Source organism: Saccostrea cucullata, unplaced genomic scaffold (genome assembly GCF_032062105.1).
Source record: "Saccostrea cucullata isolate Sc308-1 unplaced genomic scaffold, CSIRO_AGI_Scuc_v1 ctg2286, whole genome shotgun sequence".
Taxonomy (NCBI): Eukaryota; Metazoa; Mollusca; class Bivalvia; order Ostreida; family Ostreidae; genus Saccostrea; species Saccostrea cuccullata.
The window spans coordinates 33789-56679 of NW_026937586.1; the positions used below are offsets into that span (position 1 = coordinate 33789).

The window sequence follows — 22891 nt, forward strand, 5'->3', positions numbered from 1 at the left end:
TAAAGCCACGAAGTGCCGAAATCGGCCCTGTGATTATGGGTAAAATAAAGTTTCCCTAATTGGAAAATTTATCATAGCATGAAAAAGCTAAGACCTTATTTCTTTAAAAAACATTGTAATTTTTCCGCGAAAACTCATGCAGGTAGATACTATAACAAGCTAAACCAGTATCGGTCACCATTTTTTAGCAAATTCAGCAACATGTCATCAATTTAATCACAAAATTCACTATCCCCCCAAGCCTCGATCTAAAAACAATTGAAAGAAAAAAAATAAATAATAAAATGAGGACAAAAAGACAAAAATATTTTTTGGATCGAGGCCTGGGGGTTATGTGCATCGTTAACTTACTTCTTCTGCAAAAACCCGGAATTTTTCATTCCATGCATTGCTTTTTTGGTATGTGTCATCGAAATGCCGAATTAAATAAATAAAAAAAAATTAAAAACGACCACAGGGTATAATTACCCTATTCATAAGTCCTGTTTGTTTGAAATTAGTTATAATTTTAAAAAAAATAAAAAAAAAATAAAAGAAGATCCGTATTTATCACACATATCGTATGCTGAACATGATTCCAAATGTTAAAAATTCAATACGTACTCGTCAGCTGCTCGTAGTCTTGAAAAATGAAGATGAAGATTATTCATCTTTACAAACCAAGGCAGACTGAAGAGGTATAAATACATACAAGGTAAGTAGTTTTCTTCATCGATTGAAAAAACATAAAAACGTAAACAAATACTCCACTGAAGTTACTGGATCCACCTATAGTCTGTTTTTATACTAGCACGACACCGGTGTGACTTTCCTTCGTTTCAAACATGTAGTCTAAACAACAATTTCTTTGATTGATCCAAATATACTGTACACATCTAATAATTTAAAAAGCATCTTGAGTGAATATCTAGCACCAATACTTTCCTGCTTTAGTTTGTTTTTATCTCGATACACACGAACCGTCTGTTGGGGTAAGGGGCACCTCCAATGGGGGAAAAACTCGGACAAGATGTAAATACAGAGGAGTAAATAAAATATATCTTGACCTTCGCTTAATTTAATTTTATACATTTATTGAATCTGAGCCTCTTATTTTTGATCAGTTGGACTGTACATAGCCGACATCGTTTATGGCAGAATCAAGATTGTTTACGTTTCCTTGTCAACGGAAACTTGTTCAACCGGTGACTAGAGATTTCGATCCATGGATATTCCGGTTCATCAAATTTTATCATCCAATTTAAACCCTAGCGGAATACAATCAAAGGATGGATGTGAATAAAGAATTTATAATTTCTAAATAAATCGATAATATTTGTAATTCTACCACGGTTATTGAAAACTTCAAAGGAAGCCGCCGGACATTATTCTCCAATAAATCACGAACGTCATCAAAAAATTATCAGATCAGAAACACGTATCAAATCTGAACAATTCAAATGCATGTTTGGCTGTAGAATGAAATACTTGTTTAGACCGCATCGATGTGTCGTCTTTTGCAGTATAAACACTGTAAATTGCATCAAGTTGCTGATGAATGTCGGTTTTTATAGCTAAGCGGGGCTATTCCACGGACCTCCCTACACATTAAACAACGTGATTTTAGCGGTAAAACAAGAACATGATTTTGTTTTTGTATATTCATTTTAACTGATCAATACATATTACGAACAAATTTGTAATTTAATTAAAAAGACTTTTTTTAATGCAACGAAAGCTCAAATCGTATGCATTCCATATGTAGGTAAGTCAGCAAAATTTCTCTCTGGTGTTAAATAGAACAGCGTAATCGAGACATGGTGACCTAATTCGTTTCTCTATAGAGGAAACAATCGGCCGTATTTATCGCCCTTTGTAGAATAGAAATAAAGTCCGCGTTTTCGTGAATGTTGCAGAATAACCTCCGAGGTCGAGAAAGAAATGTCTCGCCTCGGCTTTTATCTTTTAAACAACATTTCTCGACCTCGGAGGTTATTCTGCAACATTCACGAAAACGCGGACTTTATTTCTTAAATAGAAAAATGTTAAATAAATCGCTGTACAGATGTGTTCCAAACGTGAAGATAAATTTTATTTTTTCTCTATACACTTTTATATATTTCACTGAAAACCAGTTTGTAAACTGAATTGTAAATTATTTTATCCCAAATCTCATGATAATCCATGAAATTGTTGAAGTTGATGAAAGCAATAGTTTTTGTCTGATCAGCATTGATAATTAATTTTTTTGTATTTTGAGCCTGACATGAATTTTTAAGTCACATTCTAACAATGAATTTTATAGTCAACATTGATCTTGAATTCTTGAACTGATTTTAAGTGATGACCTATTTATTTTTACAGCAAATTAAGTATATATACATGTATAATAATTCTTAAAGAAAGATAACGGCAAATTTGCAGTTTTAAGTATTGAAATAAATAATTAAATTAGACAAAAATTGACCATTTGCCTGTGATTTTACGAAATGTTATTTTGAATGAAATATAAAGAGAGAAAAAAAAAATATTATCTTCATGCACTTTTGCCACACAATTGTATCTTAAATGGGGAAATAAATGCAGGAATAAAAAGATCAATAGGGAACTTGAAGATAAATAAATGAAAGAACATTACATGTACGCCCTTAAAATACGTATTTAAAACAATCTTTTTAAAAAAAAACCAATATATATAATTTCACCTTTGTCATCGTTATACATGTAATAAAAAATATTTTTGTCAAGATATATTTATTAATGTTCTTTCGATCATTGACAAAAATAAACTAAACTATACAAAAATAAGTTGTAAGAGATATAAATTACTAATTAAAAAAACATAAATAGCTTGAATTAATAAACAATATCAATCAATATTCATAAATAAAAGAAGTGTATATTTATATAAAATCTTTTTATTCTAAGTTTTCTGGTCTGATTTCTTGTAAAATGTTCAAGTCAAATGAAATTGAAAAGAAATGAAGTCTTAAAAAATTAAAATGAATTTTTGAATAATTGAAAAAGTGAGCATTTCATTGTTACTTACATGCTTTTTTTTACAGAATGGAGCTAGTTGACGACAGAAAGAGATTCCAATGTGTTTTATGTAAGAAAAGAACTAAGCCAAATGACAGGAGGAAATGTGAAAGCATTGAAATAAGAAAATTTCTGAGGAAAACTTTTATGGTGGATGCTAGACCAGTGGATGTGTTATGTAATAAATGCAGACACTACTACTACAAAAACAAACAAGTAAAACAAAAACCTCCTATTCATGCAAAAACTTATACTGAACCTCAAGGAAACTCATCATGTCTTAGTCCACCATCTGTTACCCTGCCTCTTCAAAGGACTGTTTCTTCCCATGCCTACTGCTTTATATGCAAGCGACCAGGACCGAAGCTCATCGTTGTGCCAGTATCAGCAAGACCCTCTGCATTCATTCACAAAGAAGTGATTATTCCTTCGGGTAGCAGGTGTTGTCCCTCACACATTGCAAATGATGATTTCATCGCAGGAGCACTGGATAACTTACAGACAATAGAAACATCATTTTTGAACAGAAGTACCATCGTAGACCTCATCACCAGGATAAGGAATTATGCAATTCAGAATTGTACATCCAAATTCACGTTTGATCCTTCATACCTTAACAACCTGGACCCGGTTGTATCAACGGTTCATTAAATTTAATGAATCATTAAGCCTAATGAATAGTTAAATTCTTAATGATGCATTAGTTAATGAAGGCATTAAAGTGTGTTGTACAAAACCTTCATTAGAGTGTTATTACTTAATGAATCATTAAATATTTAAGAATTCATTAAAGATCTATTAACATTAGGGAAATATCCCACAATGCAATGCATTAATACTTCCGGGGGCGTATCCGTGGGCGTTTCCTTTTTTTTAATACAAAATACCTATAATAAATAAATCAACCGAATAGAAGTCGTTTTAATTATGACGCGAAAATAAAACATTATGTCATTTAACGAAGTCTGTGAAAGTCTTGAAGGATAGAGGCCTAACGTTTTATTTACTGACGAAATTCAATTTAAATGTAAAAGAAATCAGGGAAAGAAAATTAATTCTAGCGAAATTCAACTTTTAACCGAACTTATGTAGAGAAATATCGATATCATAAATACATGTAGGGGGGGGGGGGGAGTATGGAAGTGAAATACAACCAAAAGTCTGTGTATTTCGCTTTCATTCTTATTCTGTCTTTTGTCTATTATTTGGTATAACAGGCATGCACCTGGGAGGGGGGGGGGGGGGCTCCCGCTCCTTCCATTTTTTTCTCTTTAAAATCAGGGGTCGACACATCTTTTTCCTGTTTATTTATTCTTAAATGCACTCTTCCTGGATTGATAATGTAACTCTTTTGTCTCAATAGGCTGTTCATATTATTACATTGCTTATTACATTTCAATTTAATTTTTTCTCTTCATTTATAAAACTCCTATGTTGTTCTATTCTTATAAATTCATTCTCAAATTCAGTCACACAAACAATGAAACTCATTCAACGAATGTACATGTAGATATAATAACAATGAATAAAATAAATAATAAACCGTTAAAATATCTCTGAAGCAAATTTTTTATTCGTTGTCCTACATGTTGTCATGTACTTGTGATTTGTATCAGGCTTGTGGCAGTATTCTTCAAAAATGAGTAAAAGTTGTTAAAAAAATTAATTTACATGCAGGAAAATGTTAACACGCAAAAATTGAAAATCTGTGCAAATATTTCGTGATGGCAGGCTGAAAAAAGTGTGTGTGTGTATGTGAAAGGAGGAGGAGGGGGGGGGGAGGGTTCTAATACAGTATGTAGATTAAAATCTCTGATATATATTATTCATACGCATGATTTTATTGATACCCAAAAACCTGAAAATAGGAGCTGTATCTATTTTTTTTTACTGTTTACCTTTGTTACAAAGACCTAACCACCTCATAGATGATGACGAAAGAAATGACGTCACTTAGTTTACAAATATACACGAGGGTATTTTGGATTCACTGGGATTACAGTTGGGATTTCTATTGTGATTTTATTTAAAGAAGCATCTTTATACCTATAATTTTGTTGAAAAGGTAGATAATGTGATTCCGAATGTCTTATTGTCTATATTGAAGGTTCGACAGACCGTCCATTATTTTCTTTTTAAAACGATATTATTTCCGAATTTCCTCGTCCATAATGTGCAGTGAAAAAGGCTCACAAAAGGCACTGATTCTTCCCCTTCTGCCAAGCGGGGAAAACATAAAGTAGGCTGCCATACTTAATAACCACTTAATGAAGCCCCCTTACCTTCATTAAAATTGAGGAAATTAATGAAGGTTTAATGCACCGATCCGTTCATTAAAACATTGATACAACAGGATTTAATGACACATTAAAAATAATCAGTTTAATGAAGCTTTAATCATTCATTAAATGTTGATACAACCGGATCCTGGATTACATCACTCTTACTGGAATATCTAAAGACCAGGACCCGGTTGTATCAACGGTTCATTAAATTTAATGAATCATTAAGCCTAATGAATAGTTAAATTCTTAATGATGCATTAGTTAATGAAGGCATTAAAATGTGTTGTACAAAACCTTCATTAGAGTGTTATTACTTAATGAATCATTAAATATTTAAGAATTCATTAAAGATTTATTAACATTAAGGGAATATCCCACAATGCAATGCATTAATACTTCCGGGGGCGTTTCCGTGGGCGTTTCCTTTGTTTACAAAATACCTATAATAAATAAGCTCTAATTTAAAAAAAAAAATTACGTCATTTAAGGAAGTCTGTGAGTGGCCTGAAGGATATAGGCCTAACTTTTTATTTACTGACGGAATTCAATTCAAATGTAATAGAAATCAGGGAAAGAAAAAATAATTCTAGCGAAATTCAACTTTTAACTGAACTTATATAGTGAAAAATTGATAACATAAATACATGTAGCGTGGGAGTGGGGGTGGGTGGGGGGGGTATGGATGGGAAATACAGCCAAAAGTCTGTGTGTTTGTATTTCGCTTTCATTCTTATTCTGTCTACTTTTCTATTATTTGATATTACAGACACTGGGGTGGGAAGGGGGGGGGGGGGCTCCCGCTCCTTCCTTTCTTTTCTCTTTAAAGTCTGGGATCGACACCTCTTTTTTCTATTTATGTATTCTTATATGCACTCTTCCTGATTGAGATAGATATAGTCATAATAATGGAAGGGGGTTCTAGCAAAATTCAAATTATTTCTAACAATATGAATAGAAGAAAATATTAATGTCATTGATAGCGAAGTCACGAAGAATGTTCATTACAAACAATTAAGAAAAGGATAAAATATGGGAGAGTATCACGGCGCAAAATGGAATCATGTTTACCTTTTTGCGAAAAAGATTCCATATATGTATTGTACATGTAGTTATGTTTTGCATTTTTTTTTTTGCATTAATTTATTAGTGTCTTTCCGACAATTTTCTAGATACAGACACAGGTAAATTTTTAGACAACTTAAAATAGGTTTTTAAAGATATCATAATTAAAGAAGGTTACAGGTTCTTTTATTCTTTTCAAAATATACCTTTCTCAATGCAATGAATTATTTATAACATTTTGACTTTAGCAATGAATAAAAAAGATAATAAACCGTTAAAATATCTCCGAAACGATTTCTTTTATTCGTTGTTACGTGTATTTGTGATAGAAGTCTCAGGCTTTTGGCAGTATTTTACAAAAGAGAATAAACTTTTTTTTAAAATTAATTACATGTAAGAAAATGTTTACACGCAAAAGATGACAATCCGTGCAAATATTACGTGATGGTAGGCTGAAAGGTGTGTGTGTGTGTGTGGGAAAGGAGGGGGGGCTTGCTATTACAGTATATTGAATAAGCATGATTTTATTGATACCCGTAGACATTAAAATAGGAGCTGTATCTATTTTTTTTACTGTTTACCTTTGTTGCAAAGACCCAACCACCTCATAGATGATGACGAAAGAAATGACGTCACTTAGTTTACAAATATACACGAGGGTATTTTGGATTCACTGGGATTACAGTTGGGATTTCTATTGTAATTTGATTTAAAGAAGCATCTTTATACCTATAATTTTGTTGACAAGGTAGGTGATGTATATGTGATTCCGAATGTCTTATTGTCTATATTGAAGATTCGACAGACTGTCCATTATCTTCTTTTTTTAAACGTTATCATTTCCGAATTTCCTCGTCCATAATGTGCAGTGAAAAAGGCTCACAATAAGCACTGATTCTTTTCCTTCTGCCAAGCGGGCAAAACATAAAGTAGGCCGCCTAACTTAATGACCACTTAATGAAGCCCCCTTACCTTCATTAAAATTGAGGAATTTAATGAAGGTTTAATGCACCGATTCGTTCATTAAAACATTGATACAACAGAATTTAATGACACATTAAAAATAATCAGTTTAATGAAGCTTTAATCATTCATTAATTGTTGATACAACCGGATCCAGTTTGCAGATCTGCATCAGGAGATAAAATCAGAAATTAGATATACACCCAGTAGAACATCAACAATGTCTCTAGGAATTTTTCTACTGAAAATGCGATCTGGAATGTCAAACCAGTTGATGTCAACCATATTTGGCATTTCAAAGTCATCCATACGAAGAGCAATTTCAACTGTCAGGACTGCACTGATGAAAAAGTTTGTTCCACAAAACGTGGTATTACAACATATATCTCGCCAAGATGTGACAGCAAACCACACCAGACCACTGGCCCAATCTCTCTTTGGAAATGTGACACAAAGTCAAGCCATCGCAGTCCTGGATGGTACTTATATATTCATCCAAAAAAGCAACAATTTCCAATTCCAAAGAAGGACATACAATATGCATAAAGGTCGACCCTTGGTGAAGCCTATGGTTGTTGTCTCAACGGATGGATATTTCCTGACAGTAGTGGGTCCCTATCTTGCTGACAGTCGAAACAACGATGCAGCCATCCTGAATCATATGTTGAAATCTAATATTGAAGACATCAAGAACTGGTTTCAGGATGAAGATATATTCATAGTTGACAGGGGATTCCGTGATGCTCTTGGAGTTTTGGAGGAGTTTGGGATTAAAGCCTACATGCCTCATCTTCTTGCTAAAGGGGAAAAACAAATGCCGACACCTGATGCAAATGCCAGTCGGTTGGTTACAAAGGTAAATACATACATTGATATGAGTTACCAACTTTAAAATATGCAGTGCAGCAGAAAATTTGATTTAAAAAAAATCCTAATTTTGTTGCTTTTTAATCTGATGTTCAATTACTGAGCATAGGGATTTATTGGCTTATTGACATATAGGCTTTGTCTTGATACCCATTTAAGATTTTTATTTACATTATTACTTAATGTTTTTTCATTTCAACATTTATTGACAGATTCGTTGGGTTGTTGAGGCGGCCAATTCCAGGATTAAGCGCTGGAAATATCTTGCACATACCCTCCCAACAAACCAGGTTCCCTTCATAGGGGACTATGTGCGAATTGTGTGTGCTATTTCCAATAAGTATTTACCTCCCCTTTCTACAGGAAATGCAGATGATGATGAAGCTCTCGCAAACAAGATGCAGTACCTATCAAAGAGGGTAAATAGCCTAAAGATCTTTGTGGAAGAAAATGCCCTTGACAAGAGGTCATCCAGCTGGGAAGTTTCTTCTGATTCTTTGAATTTCCCCAAGCTGGATGAAGAAGAACTTAGAAATTTAACTTGTGGTGTATACCAACTAAGGCTTTGTCCAAGTTATATTCAAGAATACATTGAAGGTGATGCAGATATCTTGGTCCATAAAGAACATCCTGGCTTAATTCGAGTTAAGTTGCAGAGTAGGCACATATCATCTAAGAAGTATATGCTCTGGATTCAATATACGGAATCAGCAGTCACTGCTTGGTATTGCAAATGCCGTGGGGGTGCACGTGTGGTAGGTGTCTGCTCGCACATCGCATCTGTTGTCTGGTATTTAGGATTTGCGAGGCACAACGTTGGGGATGTTTCAGCTACAGGTATTCAGAACTGGGGTGAATATGTCAAAGACGCTGCAGTTATTGATGCTTCTGACACTGATGACAGTGACATTGAAGAGTGAAAGCTAGGGATATCATATAAAGCGAATATGAAATACCAACATTTTTTAATCTTTACTCACTGTTTATTTTCATTTAATATGTGAAGTCCTTTATACATGTACATTTTAAAGTATCAAAAAATATCCCTTTAATTGGATAGGTTTATGCGCATGAAGTGAAATATTGTAATTCATCTTGCAATAATTGTTATCTTTATGTTACATGAGACTGAACATACATGTAATGTGTAGTGTACATTTATATCTAAAATCTGTGGTTATGATTGTTATGCCATAGGAAGGCAAACCAGAAAATGAACATGTATTAAAATGAATTTAAAGTTTGGTTATGATTGGATAACATTGTCACTATAAATTGTAAAATAAAATGCATTCTTGATAAATTATTTTTACAGCTACATAAATGTGATACAAAAATTCAACACTGTATCTGGAAATCACCTATTTCCAATAATGGAATAAATATTACATGTATCTCTAAAGGGATTTATAGGTTTAATAATTTTATTCGTAAGGTTTTCCTAATACATATAGGCAGATTCACTATGAAAATGAAAGTTGGGTGAAATAGTAATAAAATCCATGTTAATCTAGCTAGTAAAATTAAACATGTAAACACAATTATTTCTTTTATTATATTGTAATCATATTGATTTTTTTTCTAGGTAAAAAGAAAGTGCGCATCCTATGTTAATTATTAAGTACATTTTTCTGAAAATAAAGATTTTTTTTCAGTAAACGGAGGATGAACATGTATACGTGCATATCTCTTCTTATTTCCCTAATAACGTTATAATATATAATGTCAACGTCATGACGTCATGGTAAATAATTATGTAGAAAACAATAGCAATTTTACGTGGCTGTAAAAAGAAAACTAAAAAAGATATTTCAAAAAAATAAAATGTTTTATAACCTTTAAGTCTTAAAGTATTACTTATGTTAGTTTCACTTATTTTGGGCACAGGGCGGATTTTTGCACTTCGTGGCTTTTGCTCTTTATACTCATGCTATAGTTGTAGCTCCCATTGCAGTAATATAATTAATATTTAATTCAAATCTATTTAAAGCAGGCGTATTTTTTGTACAGGCGTATTTTTTTGTACGGGCGTATTTATTTTGCAGGCGTATTTTGAAGGGTATGCTTGAAATCCAGGCGTAATTCTATTATTAAAATTTCCAGACGTATTTTAAATTTCCAGGCGTACTCATTTGCATATTTCGGCCAAAAATACGGGAGGATTACGCCTCGTGTACGCCCGTATTTTACATTATACGCCTGGTTTTATATATTCATTTCAATAGAGATTTCCACAAGGATTTTTAGATTAAAATACACCTGGATTTTTTTGAAAATATGTGATTTAAATTTCGTACGGGCAAGCTACGTTCTTGTAAGAATTAAAATAATTTCCAAAATATTCCAGAAAATAAACGCACCTTAATTTAATGGATAAATTGAGATAAATAGTGAATAAAAACATTCCTCTGACATTAAATTCAGCAGTATTTAAGCTTTAGACTGGTTATGTCGGCCTTACTTAGTCACTTACACTATGATGTCATGTGACTTCAGTAAATTATCATGAAGTAAACTAATGCCAATCAAACTAATGCAAATCAAACTGTGTTCACATGACAGCTAATGCGAAGAAAACAAATGAGAATTAAAATTTCCCTTATACAATCAGGCGTCAGTGATTAAGGCTATTATGACATCTTTTACAAATCATGTCACCAAAAGCAGAAGCAGATGTATTTGACATAATGTCACAGTGTCTGAACCTCCATTCTATTGATTAATGCTATTTACTTTAATTTTTCAATCAAAAATAGCACAAGAACTTTAAGATGACCACCAATATAAAGCATTTTGATTTAATTTTGCCATTACGCATGCCTCAAAATTCATTTCTATTTAATGGCTAATGGTACTTTGCGGAACGAAACGGAACGGAACGGAACCAGTTGTGGGGCACCCTAGGGGGGGAATAAATATGAATATATTATATATAATAAAAATGAATATAATAAGTTAATTTATTACAAATTATTCTGCCATTTTATATCTTAGGATACCAACCAAAGAAAGTGGCAAGTGTCTGAAGTAAATAACCATAAAATAAAATGTCTATAAGTTATGAATTATTCTGCCGTTAAGTTTTTGATCTGCTGTGTCATGTGTAACGGTTAGTAACTATGTGAACTGTTTTGAATGAGAGACGTACACCTATCATTGATGTAAAAATTTATTAATGCTTTTCCTTCAAAGTTTACTGTCAATAGATTATTATGAAAAGAATGAAACAATCATCATTATTAACCAGTGCCAGGGAGGAACCCCGTCACAAAACCTTTGATATAATAGTTCCGTTCCGTTTCGCAAAGTACTAATATTGTAGTGGATAATGGTATTTTGCGAAACGGAACGGAACCTGTTGTGTGTGTTTCTTTTCTTATCAGCGCAGAACTGAATATTTAAGATATCGATCAAGGTTCAGGTAGTAAATATATTTGTTAGCATACAGCAAATTGCATATCACACGTTTTAAGATCTACCTTTACATAATAATGTTAATCTTATTTTGCATATCAATTTAGTTGAAGATAGATGGTATTTACGTTTTTCTATCAACATCAAGACCTTACTTATAATATTCATTTTTGTTATATATAATATATTCATATTTATCCCCCCGTAGGGTGCCCCACAACTGGTTCCGTTCCGTTCCGTTTCGTTCCGCAAAGTACCATTAGCCTATTTAATTTGAATTAGCTACCCTTAGTGTTCACATGGAGCTAATACAAAGTAATTTAACGAGCAGTGAATTCATTTGAATTAAACATTTGAATAAACTCTCAGTGTGAACAGAGCATGGATGCACCAAATGTCAAACATGGCTTGACAAGCAAAACTAAATTAAAACTAAATAAGTATCTGCCCTCACCCTAACAGTCACACTGTCAATATATAATTAGTTGAATATATTCTGTAACATTAAGTGCAGTTTGAATTATAGGGTATGATCACTACGATAGATAGTAGGACTGTTGTGTTGGAATTTTTGCATTTTTGGTTTTAAAAGTAAGACTTGTTGAAATTACATCCTCAAATAAAAAAAATAAAATAAAATATAAAGCTGTGGGGATTTACAAGGCAAACAGAGAGCGTCTGAACTGTAAAACAGATAATATATCGGTGTGTCTGTGTATTTCTTATAATATCAATGTATGTCACTGTCATGTAATCAGTAGTGTAAATTTTAAATAATAAAAATATTCTAACCTTCATTCCAATGGTCCAAGCCAATCATACATTAAAATGTCGCCGTCAGCTCTTTCATCACTCGATACAATTATCACTGGGGAATCCGAAGCAGAGTCAAGAGTGTTCATCCTTGTTAATGTGACAGTCAGAATTTCCTCGTAAACAATTCACACAAGATTCTTAGAATATATGAATCGGGATAATTCTGCTTAGAATAATGTTCCAGAGGAGTGACAAAGTACTTCGTAGCTACAGATTAAATGTGTGTGCATGTCTACATACGGATTCTTTGGTGAGAAAATGTTCAACTTCACAAATCATTCTATTTTCAGTTTGTAAACATGTGTCCGACGTCGACTCGAAGGGGCACACTAAAAACGGGATATACTAGAGACCTGATATTTACCTGACGTTTTAATTTTTATTTAAATGGTAATATTGAGTATATCAAATTACTTATGTAAAGACTTTATGACTTTGAGGCATATGCTATACAAAAATTCAATTGTTTGGAACATTTACAGACAAATTTGAATCAGGTCAAATCAGTGTTTAGTACATCGCGTCTTTAGTACCTTCCTATTTCCCACAATGCCGCGCGTTGTTTACAAACAAGAGATCCCGAAAAAATCCTCTAAACTAGGGCCTAATTATTGTTGTGTACATCATCACATTTTAAAATTATTTGAATAAAAAGAAAACAAAGAAACACTGAATCAAAACTATATCTTTTAGATGCATCAACTAAAAATGTGCACATGGTAAAGGCTTGGCTGGCTATAGTAGACAACTTGTTCCTGAAAGGTTTCTCACATACTTGTTTTATATAAAAAAAAATAAATATAGCTGGAAGTTTATTTCTTTTTATATCAAATGAGAAGATTTTATAAGTTCGAAATTATTTCAGTCAAACTTTTTCATAATATACCAATATTTTTAGCTATCAGAAAAAAGCGTGTATGAGCTATTAACCCCCAATTATAGGGACCAGCCCCTTTTCGTTAATCTAATATGAAAGCTCTCGTAATAACACACAACTTTTGTTATATATTTCTTACCAAATTATTTTCGGTTTAGAAGTTATTTCACAAAAAGTAGCAAAAATTCAAAGAAAAAAAATTACTAAAATTTGCCGTTTTATAGCTTCCAAACTTTAAGAAATCAGCTATATAATTTTATCATTGTGCACATCTACAATGTATTGGCTACAAGTTCTCCAACTTTCGTGTAAATATCTCATGTCGTTTTTGAGATTTTTAGTGGAAACGAGCATCAAAAATTTTCAATTAAAGGGCAATAACTCACAAATAAAGGCATGCATCAAAAAATTGAAAACAGGTTTAAATAGGTTTAACTACAAGCTATCTATCCTGAAAGTTTCATAACGATCAGACCAAAGGTCTTTGAGAAATCGCCTGTCAAAAATCGAGCGGAAAAAAACAGAATAATAAGAAACAATAGAATAAAAGTAGGGTCTTCCGAAGGAAGCGGAAGACCCTAATAAAAATAGTGGAAAAGAAACCTAAGAATAACAAGAAGGTCTTCCGCTGAAGACGGAAGACATGCTGTCATAATCATATTTAACAGGGCAAATGTAAGAGCGAGAGAGAGAGAGAGAGATAGAGAGAGATTTAAGCCACCTCTATTCTCAGATATCTGCTGTATCGAATAAAAAATCATCTTGTTTTTTTTTTCTAAATATTCCAGACAGTAAAAGTAATCATTTTTGGAAGATTAACAAATCCATTTGACAGTAGGCATCGGCTTTTATTTTCCTTCATCAAGTTCACACGGTTCACTCGAAGTCCATGTGCTTGTCCTGTCAATCAAAATCATTCGACTCAGGGGTGGAGGTGTGAAAATCTCGTTTCACCGAACAAGCGGAAGTCAAGGAGTCACTTAGTATTTCCAAGTTTTTACATAATTTCTACATCTGATTTTCGCATATCTGCAGAAAAAAAAATAATGGGAATTTAATCCTGGAAGGAAAAAGTTTGAAATTGAATTTGAAAAATAACCCCTGCCAATTTAAAATACTACTGTCGGCACATGTATATTTTGAAACACTGTGACCGTGTAAAATGAACATATTTTTGAGTAACAATAATTTCCTTTGATAGTGCTTAATATCACATAATTAGACATTGACCGCAAGACATTTGATGTCACCTGTACCTGAGTGAAAGTGCTAATTATTATTCAATTATACTAATTGTGTCAATTATGTCCTTCTGCTTTGAGTAACTCTCCATTGTAATTGTTTACTTCATCATTGTTATAAATTGGTTGTTTCATACGTGATCTTCAGTTGGAAACTGGACCTTGCATTGTCCACGCCGACACACAGATCGAGTAGAAACACCAAGTTTTGGACCGTTAATAAATTATCAAACGAAGTACCGACTTGTGAATTTCTACCGGTGATAACACTATTGTTAATTAATGACTGTACGTTTTGATGTTCATTTTAAGACTAATTTTCTGTGTCACGTGCAATACATATTGAATATTAATTAAAATAAATTGAAAATACTCGTACTAACCAAGAATTTGATTTCGGGAGAAAAGGCGCTGGCGGGGGGGGGGGGGGGGGCTTCTTATTAAATTATACTGAATGGCAAATATATATGCTACTATATATATATATTTAGTTTCGGTAAAGGAAGGAATTGATTTTCCTCTCTAATAATAGACTTTTATAAGTATAGTAGAAAAAAATTCTAATGTATTACATTTTAAACAGTTTGGTTTTTTTTTTTTTTATTTAAAATCACACTATCAATTTAATTCGCTCTAAAGATATTCAATTAACTAAATATCTGCAGTACTGTTCATAATTCTCAGACCTACATGTAGTTCTATCATGTTTTCGTGCATTTTTTTTATATACTTGTTAAAAATATTTTATTTTGTGTATTCTTGTCTTGTAAAAAAAATTGGATTATTATCCATCCGTTAACGATTTGTCGTCTTTTACATTAAAACAAACAGACAGACAAACGGACATGAAGCCTATAATATAATACTTCCAGTCTAAAAATGGGCGTATAAAAATCTTGTTATCAAAAAGTTAATTTAAAACATCATACGTATGTGCAGAAAATATCGAAAAATCTTACATTGATAATTTTATTTCAAATACAAGTATCGTCTTTCTGTGGAATTTTTTTAAAATCTGTTTTATGTAATTGATTATTTATTAATTTATATCTATTAATTGTTTATTTATATTTTAGCAGCTGACATTAAAATACAATAGAATAGTTTCAATGCAAGGAAAAGACCAGATGGATTCCGAATGAATAGTTTATCTGGCGTTCACCGTTCTATCACCGTTCACTTTGCGCTCGTGTTTGCGCTTCAATTACGTTCTGCGTTTGCTCACCGTTCGCTCTGCGTTCGTTCAGCGTTTGTTCACCGTTCGTTCACTGTTCAGGTGGGAATGTGGAAAGTTTCAGGGACTGTAGCTCTCTTCAGTACGTATCAACATTTGAAGTTTGATAACACTATCTTGAATGGTATCTTTAAAACTGAGCTAAACACAAATTTATAATAAGAAAAATGAGTTCAAGGTCAAAGGAAAGGTAAACAAAAATGTTGATGCAGTTGCATAGCTCTCATCAATATATAACAGCATATGAATTTTAATGAAAATATCTTAAGTTTCTTTGAAACTGAGCTTTGAACTGATCTAAACGCAGTGTGACAAAAGCCACAGAAAAAGGACAGAAGGAGGGAAGACGGACATGACAAACACTGTATGCTCTGGCCATATTCATGGCGGGGCATAAAAAGCATTCTTATATAGCAATCTGCAATTATATACCTATCCAATTAATATGTTTACAGCTTTGCTTTATATTTAAGGACAAAACTAATTCCATAGCTGGAAATATTTTAAGTCAAAGTTCAAGTGTTATCAATATTAAGTCTATATCAGAAAATTTCATCGAAAGCAACGGGAGTCCATAATACATGCAGGAAACGAAATTGATAACTTGAGTTATATTGGGTGAGTAGGAAATTCAACATTTTAATTGAATTTGATTCAGTAAGAAAATTTCCATATTTTCCAAGCAGAGTTACCCATCATCATATATAAGTGAGATATTATTTTCACTTATCAAATTAAAATTGTAGATGTCTGAGCTTGACCCCCCAATACCCATCGAGAGAAAGCTCTTTGTCTATTCCCACTTTGCACCTCAGGTTAAATCTGTGACTTCACACTAGTAAACATTAGCAGAAAGGAATAAACGCCACTGAAAATGGACTCCATTAGAAGCTCACAAACGTAAGTTTTAATGACAAGAATTTATAATTCTAAAAACAATTTCTGAATCATCTGAATCAGTGTAATATGTTGACAGTAAAATTGGTTTTAACTTTTTACACCACACACTGAATTAAAAATATATCCTATACAAAAATGACACGTGCAGTTAAAAATTTCACTTTTTAGAAAAATTGAGTTGAAAAATAACTGATTCCGATTAGGAAGTTTATTTTAATGTTATGATTTATGTACTAGTATGAGAATTTTTTTTTAATTAAGAGAAAATATACACTGTCAACATTTTTTATTTATAAATAAAACATAATAATTTAATAAGCTTATCAATTATGATATATGTAATTATATTATAGATTTTAAAAAGTGAAAAATTAATTACATTTTTACGCGAATATAAATTCCACTTTAATCATTCTCAGTACTAAAGCCATACAACGCATATCAGAGTCGGTGTTTGTGGGACTGTGTCATAAAGTGGGGACCTCACAACTGGTGGCCATGAGGAGAGATGTGGTGGACATCAGGGATATGGTGATGAATCAAGAGAAAACATGTAAATACCAAAGAGTGACCATGACAAGTGGAAGTTACAGAGAAGGCTTCCGACTGCAAGGATCAGATATGGACTTTATGCTCTGGACAAATGATCAGCGTGTCATTTGGGAATTATCACAGTCTCAGTATTACAACACGAACAGACAATCACTGATCCTCTGTGACTGTTATGATAGTCCACCAGGATTCACTTTGTTATATTTACTGTCACCTAGCGTGTATATAGAAATCCAGGGAGCATGTGTTAGAATGAATAACAGATATTATGTATCTAGTTCTAAATACAGACAGATCCATTTATCTGCATTATCACCTTTATTCATTCCACATGGACCCTGTGCCACTCTAACAACAGGAGTACTGGAAATTGATAATGCCTACTGTTTTGTTTGTGACTTTTGGCCTCCATCTGCCTCCTCATGGATAGACAGATGTCACTCATGGCCCCAGCCTCATGTTGTTGATGATATAGTGAAAAATGGATGTCACTTTGTAGCAATTGGACACAAGCCAGGAAATCATGAAGATCATGAATGGAGAATTTCTTTCTCAAAGGCAGAACATAAACTTGTTTATGCAATGAATCACTGTCAATTCTTAACTTACGGCTTACTTAAATTGTTCTTAACAGAAATTATTAACAATGGAGTAGGTGATGCTGATAAATTACTGTGTTCCTATCACATGAAAACGACAGTTTTCTGGGTGATTCAAAAAAATACAATACCTCAATGGTGTCCACAAAATCTTCTGGAGTGTTTCTGGGTCTGTTTTAAACTCATCCTCAAATGGGTGTATGAGGGGGTCTGTCCTAACTTTTTCATTCCAGGCAACAACATATTTCGAAGTAAAATTCACGGCGTCAAACAACATCAATTATTTATAAGACTGTCAGAGTTGTATGGGAAGGGTTTAGCATTCCTGCTACATAGTCCCTCCATTAGATCTTATATTATAGATGTCCTCTATAACCCCAGAAACTCCATCTGTACAGATGATCATACTCTGTTTTCTGAAGTTGAGTTTGATAGATATCTATTTAATGAAGTACTAAATAATCGTCTAAGTTCAGTAGCCGAATTGGACAAAAAAATCTGCATTAGATATCTACATACAATAGAACAGATGATAGGTTCACCCCTCCTGACAAAGTATCAAGTCCTCAAGCTACAGACCATTACTGCTTTCGTCCTTCAGAGTACTGCTTTTATATTACACATGCAAACTTACATACCTGAAAACAAACTGAGGTATAGAGCTGACAAAATCTCCTGTCACATGCTGAAATTAGCAGCCAGGTTTGGTTGTTTCACACACATGCTGTACCTAGCCATGTATTATTACAAGACATTTAGTTACATGGAAGTTTTATCTATAACAGAGATGATCATTTTCAAGTCTTTACACCCATCTGTGTTAGGGTCAAATGTAAATACAGAAATGTACACTGAGGCTCTAAGGGGACAGTCCTGGTCTACAAAGATGAGACAGGCTTTATTAGGGGATATCGAACTTGAAAATAAAATCCATTACATCGGTGAACTGATACCAGAACAACAGTCTGCTCTACAGAATGACAGGTCTTATTTAAAAGTCCCAGCCTTTATACTGTTATTCATGCTACAGATCTTGTGCTACACACATGTAGACACAACGCGAGCACAAAGAGCTCTAAAATGTCTACAGACCTTAGTTCACTATGATCAGGGAATACTTACAAATTTAAAAGACAGAGACATATCGTGGCAGATTCTGGGAATCTGTCAACAGCTGACAGGGAACTACCAGGCTGCTCTGTACTCATACCTACAATCTCTCAGACAAGAACCGACCAACAAAATACGCACAGCTACAGAAATGAGAATACAGAGAGTTCGCCAATGGATTCCCGTAATTAAGTTGTAATATCCTTCTGATAAGAGAGATAACTTTCTGAGGACAATTTTCCATGAAATTCAATGAATCGTATGTGAAGTAAGATTTTACAGAATTCCTTTTTATGGGGTGGGAGGGGTGGGGTAAAATAATTGATTCAGCAAATCAATTACATATTAAATAATAATATGTACATTTTAAAACAATTATATAAACAATAACAATGTTTCTTTATTAAAAAAAAAGTATATGTTATTTTAACATGAATGAAATCAATATGAATCGATGGACATTATATATTGCACTTTGACTGGCTTTATTGATGTACAAAAAGTATTGCTTTTATTTTCTGAGAATGAATTAAATTGATGTACAAAATATTTTATTTATATATTTCAATATTGAAAGACTTTATTTCATGGACAATGGATATTTATTGTATGAGAAATGATTAAACTGTTGGATATAAACAGAGGGATATTTTAATTATATCTTGAATTGGCCCATTTTTCGTAGAATGACTGACATCTGCTCATCATAAGTTTTTAGCTCACCTGAGCTGAAGGCTCAAGTGAGCTTTTCTGATCACATTTTGTCCGGCGTCCGTCTGTCTGTCTGTCTGTCCGTCTGTCTGTCTGTAAACTTTTCACATTTTCGACTTCTTCTCAAGAACCGCTGACCCAATTTCAACCAAACTTGCCACAGAGCATCCTTGAGTGAAGGGGATTCAAGTTTGTTCAAATGAAGGGCCACGCCCTCATTCAAGGGGAGACAATTGAGAATTAGTGAAAATTTGGTGGTATGTTTTAAAAATCTTCTTCTCAAGAACCACTGTGGCAGGAAAGATGAAACTTATGGGGAAACATCCTCAGGTAGTGTAGATTCAAATTTGTTCAAATCATGTCCTCCGGGGGTAGGGCGGGGCCACAATGGCCAACCAAAGTTTTACATAGAAATATATAGGTAAATTCTTTAAAAAATTTCTACTCAAGAATGACAAAGCCATAATTCATCATATTTATATGGAAGCATGTTCACTTTTGGACAATTTGAAATCACAAGACTTTACAAAAATCAACAGCATAAAAACTTACGACTTTTCAACTTTATACACAACAATTCCCCACGACAAATTAAAATCCAGGCTTTTTGATATCATTGACAGCTGCTTCTTCAACAAAAATGGAAATCGTAAGTTTACTTACCTCGTCATTGGTCATTTGAAGAATTATTTTGTTAAAACAGATTCTGATTGCACACATAAGTACTCTGAAGTTGACATCAAGAAGATGCTTGAGTTTCTGATTGACAACATCTATGTGGTTTTTTGGAGACGAGGTATTCCAACAATCTATTGGAATTCCCATGCGTACAAGTTGCGCTCCGTTATTAGCAGACTTATTTTTATATTCATATGAAGCAGAATTTATGCAAAATCTTTTGCGTGAAAAGAAGAAAACACTTGCTGTGGCCTTCAACTCGACATTTTGATATATCGACGACGTATTGTCAATTAATAATGATAATTTCCATTCCTACGTCGACACGATTTATCCTGGTGAGCTTGAGATAAAAGATACCACAGAGTCCGACACTTCTGCTTCATACTTGGATGTTTTACTTGAAAAAGACACTAATGGTAATCTAACAACCAAGCTATATGATAAACGTGATGACTTTAACTTTTCTATCGTCAACTTCCCTTACTTATGCAGCAATATACCTTCATCACCTGCATACGGAGTATTTATATCTCAGTTGATTCGATACGCAAGAGCATGCTCTACGTATGAACAATTTCTTCAACGAGGTAAATTATTGACAAGCAAGTTGATGAAACAAGAATATCAACAGTCTCGTTTAAAGTCATCATTTCGTAAATTCTATGGTCGATACAATGACCTTGTCAGCAAATACAATTTATCATTGAATAAAATGCTGACTGACGTTTTTCATACCAATTGTTAGTCCATTATTTATACACTGAATTGACCACGGATTTTTTCCGTTATTTCCTGATTATGACAACGAGCAAACGGCGGGTGTGACCGGTCGGCAGGGGATGCTCACTCCTCCATGAAACCTGATCCCACCTTCGATGTTTCCGAGGTCCGTGTTTGCTCTACTCTTATTTTGTATATTTGTTTAATGGACGTTGAGATTGAATACTGTTCGTTATTTCCATATCCTTCTTCAGGTAGTGTAGATTCAAGTTTGTTCAAATCATGACCCCCGGGGGTAAGGCGGGGCCAAATTGGCCGAAGTTTTACATAGAAATATATAGGAAAATTCTTTAAAAATCTTCTTCTCAAGATTGACAAAGTCATAATTCATCATATTTATATGGAAGCCTGCTCAGGTAGTGTAGATTCAAGTTTGTTCAAATCATGACCCCCGGGGGTAGGGCGGGGCCAAAATGGCCGACCAAAGTTTTACATAGAAATACATAGGAAAATTCTTTAAACATCTTCTTCTCAAGAATGACAAAGCCATAATTCATCATATTTATGTGGAAGCATGCTCAAGTAGTGTAGATTCAAATTTTGGGTAGGGCGGGGCCAAAATGGCTGACCAAAGTTTTTATAGATATATATATAGGAAAATTCTTTAGAAATCATTTTCTAAAAAATAACAAATCCATGATTAGTCATGGGACTACTTTTGGATTTATACTTTACAATAAAAAGCCATTTTCTACTTTTTCCTACCCTTAGTGCTCAGGTAAGCGATGTGGCCCATGGGCCTCTTGTTTTTTCACGTCAGTTTATTTTTTTTTTCCTGTCGATGAAGGACAGATTTTTTTTATTTTCAATAAGATCAAGGACAGATGAAAAAAAAGCCTAAGTCTAAAAAGTCTAAAACTTTAATTCGGGGTGGATGGATGGGGGGTAGCACTTACCAGGGACAAATTATTTATTTCATGTCCAGTCGAGATTATTTATTTCCAAAAGAACGAGGGCGCTTTTGATAGGCATTCGGCAGGAATCTGGGTGTAATTGAAAATTAAGTGAAAAATTTATCGACATGTCATGTGAAATTTTAGCATTTTTTTTTATTCATCAGGTTCCTGTGTAACAGGAAAGGAAAATATGTTCCTGATATTGAGCTTTGATTTGCTGAAAAATAACTTGAAAATTAGCCAGATCAGACATTTGGTAAAAAAAAATGGTACAATTTAAAACTCTTTTATCTAAAATTTTTCTATCTCTCGGTCTTCTCTCCATAATTTTGAAATGTTATTTGTGTGTATTTTAATTCAATGAAACGAATACACTTTTTAGCTCACCTGAGCCGAAGGCTCAAGTGAGCTTTTCTGATCACATTTTGTCCGTCGTCCGTCCGTCCCTCTGTCTGTCTGTCTGTCTGTCCGTCCGTCTGTAAACTTTCACATTTTCGACTTCTTCTCAAGAACCACTTTGACCAAACTTGGTACAAAGCATCCTTGGGTAAAGGGAAATTTAAATTGTAAAAATGAAGGGCCATGTCCCCTCAAAAGGGGAGATAATCAAGAAAAGACAAAAATAGGGTGGGTCACTAAAAAATCTTTTTCTCAAGAATCACTGGGCCAGAAAAACTGAAACTTATGTGGAAGCATTCTGGGTTAGTGTAGATTCTAAATTGTTCAAATCATGACCCCCCGGGGGTAAGGCGGGGCCGCAATGGGAAATCAAAGTTTTACATAAAAATATAAAGGAGAAATCTTTGAAAATCTTCTTCTCAAGAACCATTGGGCCTGAAAAGCTGAAACTTATGTGGGGGCATACTGGTGAAGTGTAGATTCTAA

The 22891-nt window shown here is 33.4% G+C and overlaps 2 protein-coding genes across 2 annotated transcripts; both read left to right on the forward strand.

The window, feature by feature from the left end:
• Positions 1-558: 558 nt before the first annotated feature.
• LOC134248441 (uncharacterized) lies at positions 559-9278 on the forward strand. Its single transcript, XM_062730840.1, has 5 exons — positions 559-694; positions 3045-3638; positions 5445-5490; positions 7486-8184; positions 8408-9278. The coding sequence occupies exons 2-5, from the start codon at positions 3046-3048 to the stop codon at positions 9113-9115; spliced, it is 2046 nt and encodes a 681-aa protein (XP_062586824.1). The 5' UTR covers positions 559-694; position 3045; the 3' UTR covers positions 9116-9278.
• A 7343-nt stretch (positions 9279-16621) lies between these two features.
• On the forward strand, positions 16622-19137 carry LOC134248443 (uncharacterized). The gene is made up of 2 exons (XM_062730841.1): positions 16622-16677; positions 17097-19137. Exons 1-2 carry the CDS (start codon positions 16652-16654, stop codon positions 19135-19137), a joined length of 2067 nt encoding a protein of 688 aa, XP_062586825.1. The 5' UTR covers positions 16622-16651.
• The last annotated feature ends 3754 nt before the right edge of the window (positions 19138-22891 follow it).

Excerpts from the sequence above, each read along its gene's own strand:
- LOC134248441 (XM_062730840.1), top strand. The coding sequence starts at position 3,046 with ATGGAGCTAGTTGACGACAGAAAGAGATTCCAATGTGTTTTATGTAAG. Across the intron at positions 3,639-5,444 it reads GATCCTTCATACCTTAACAA|CCTGGATTACATCACTCTTA; the intron begins CCTGGACCCGGT and ends ATACAACCGGAT. Across the intron at positions 5,491-7,485 it reads TATCTAAAGACCAGGACCCG|TTTGCAGATCTGCATCAGGA; the intron begins GTTGTATCAACG and ends AACCGGATCCAG.
- LOC134248443 (XM_062730841.1), top strand. The coding sequence starts at position 16,652 with ATGGACTCCATTAGAAGCTCACAAAC. Across the intron at positions 16,678-17,096 it reads TCCATTAGAAGCTCACAAAC|TACTAAAGCCATACAACGCA; the intron begins GTAAGTTTTAAT and ends AATCATTCTCAG.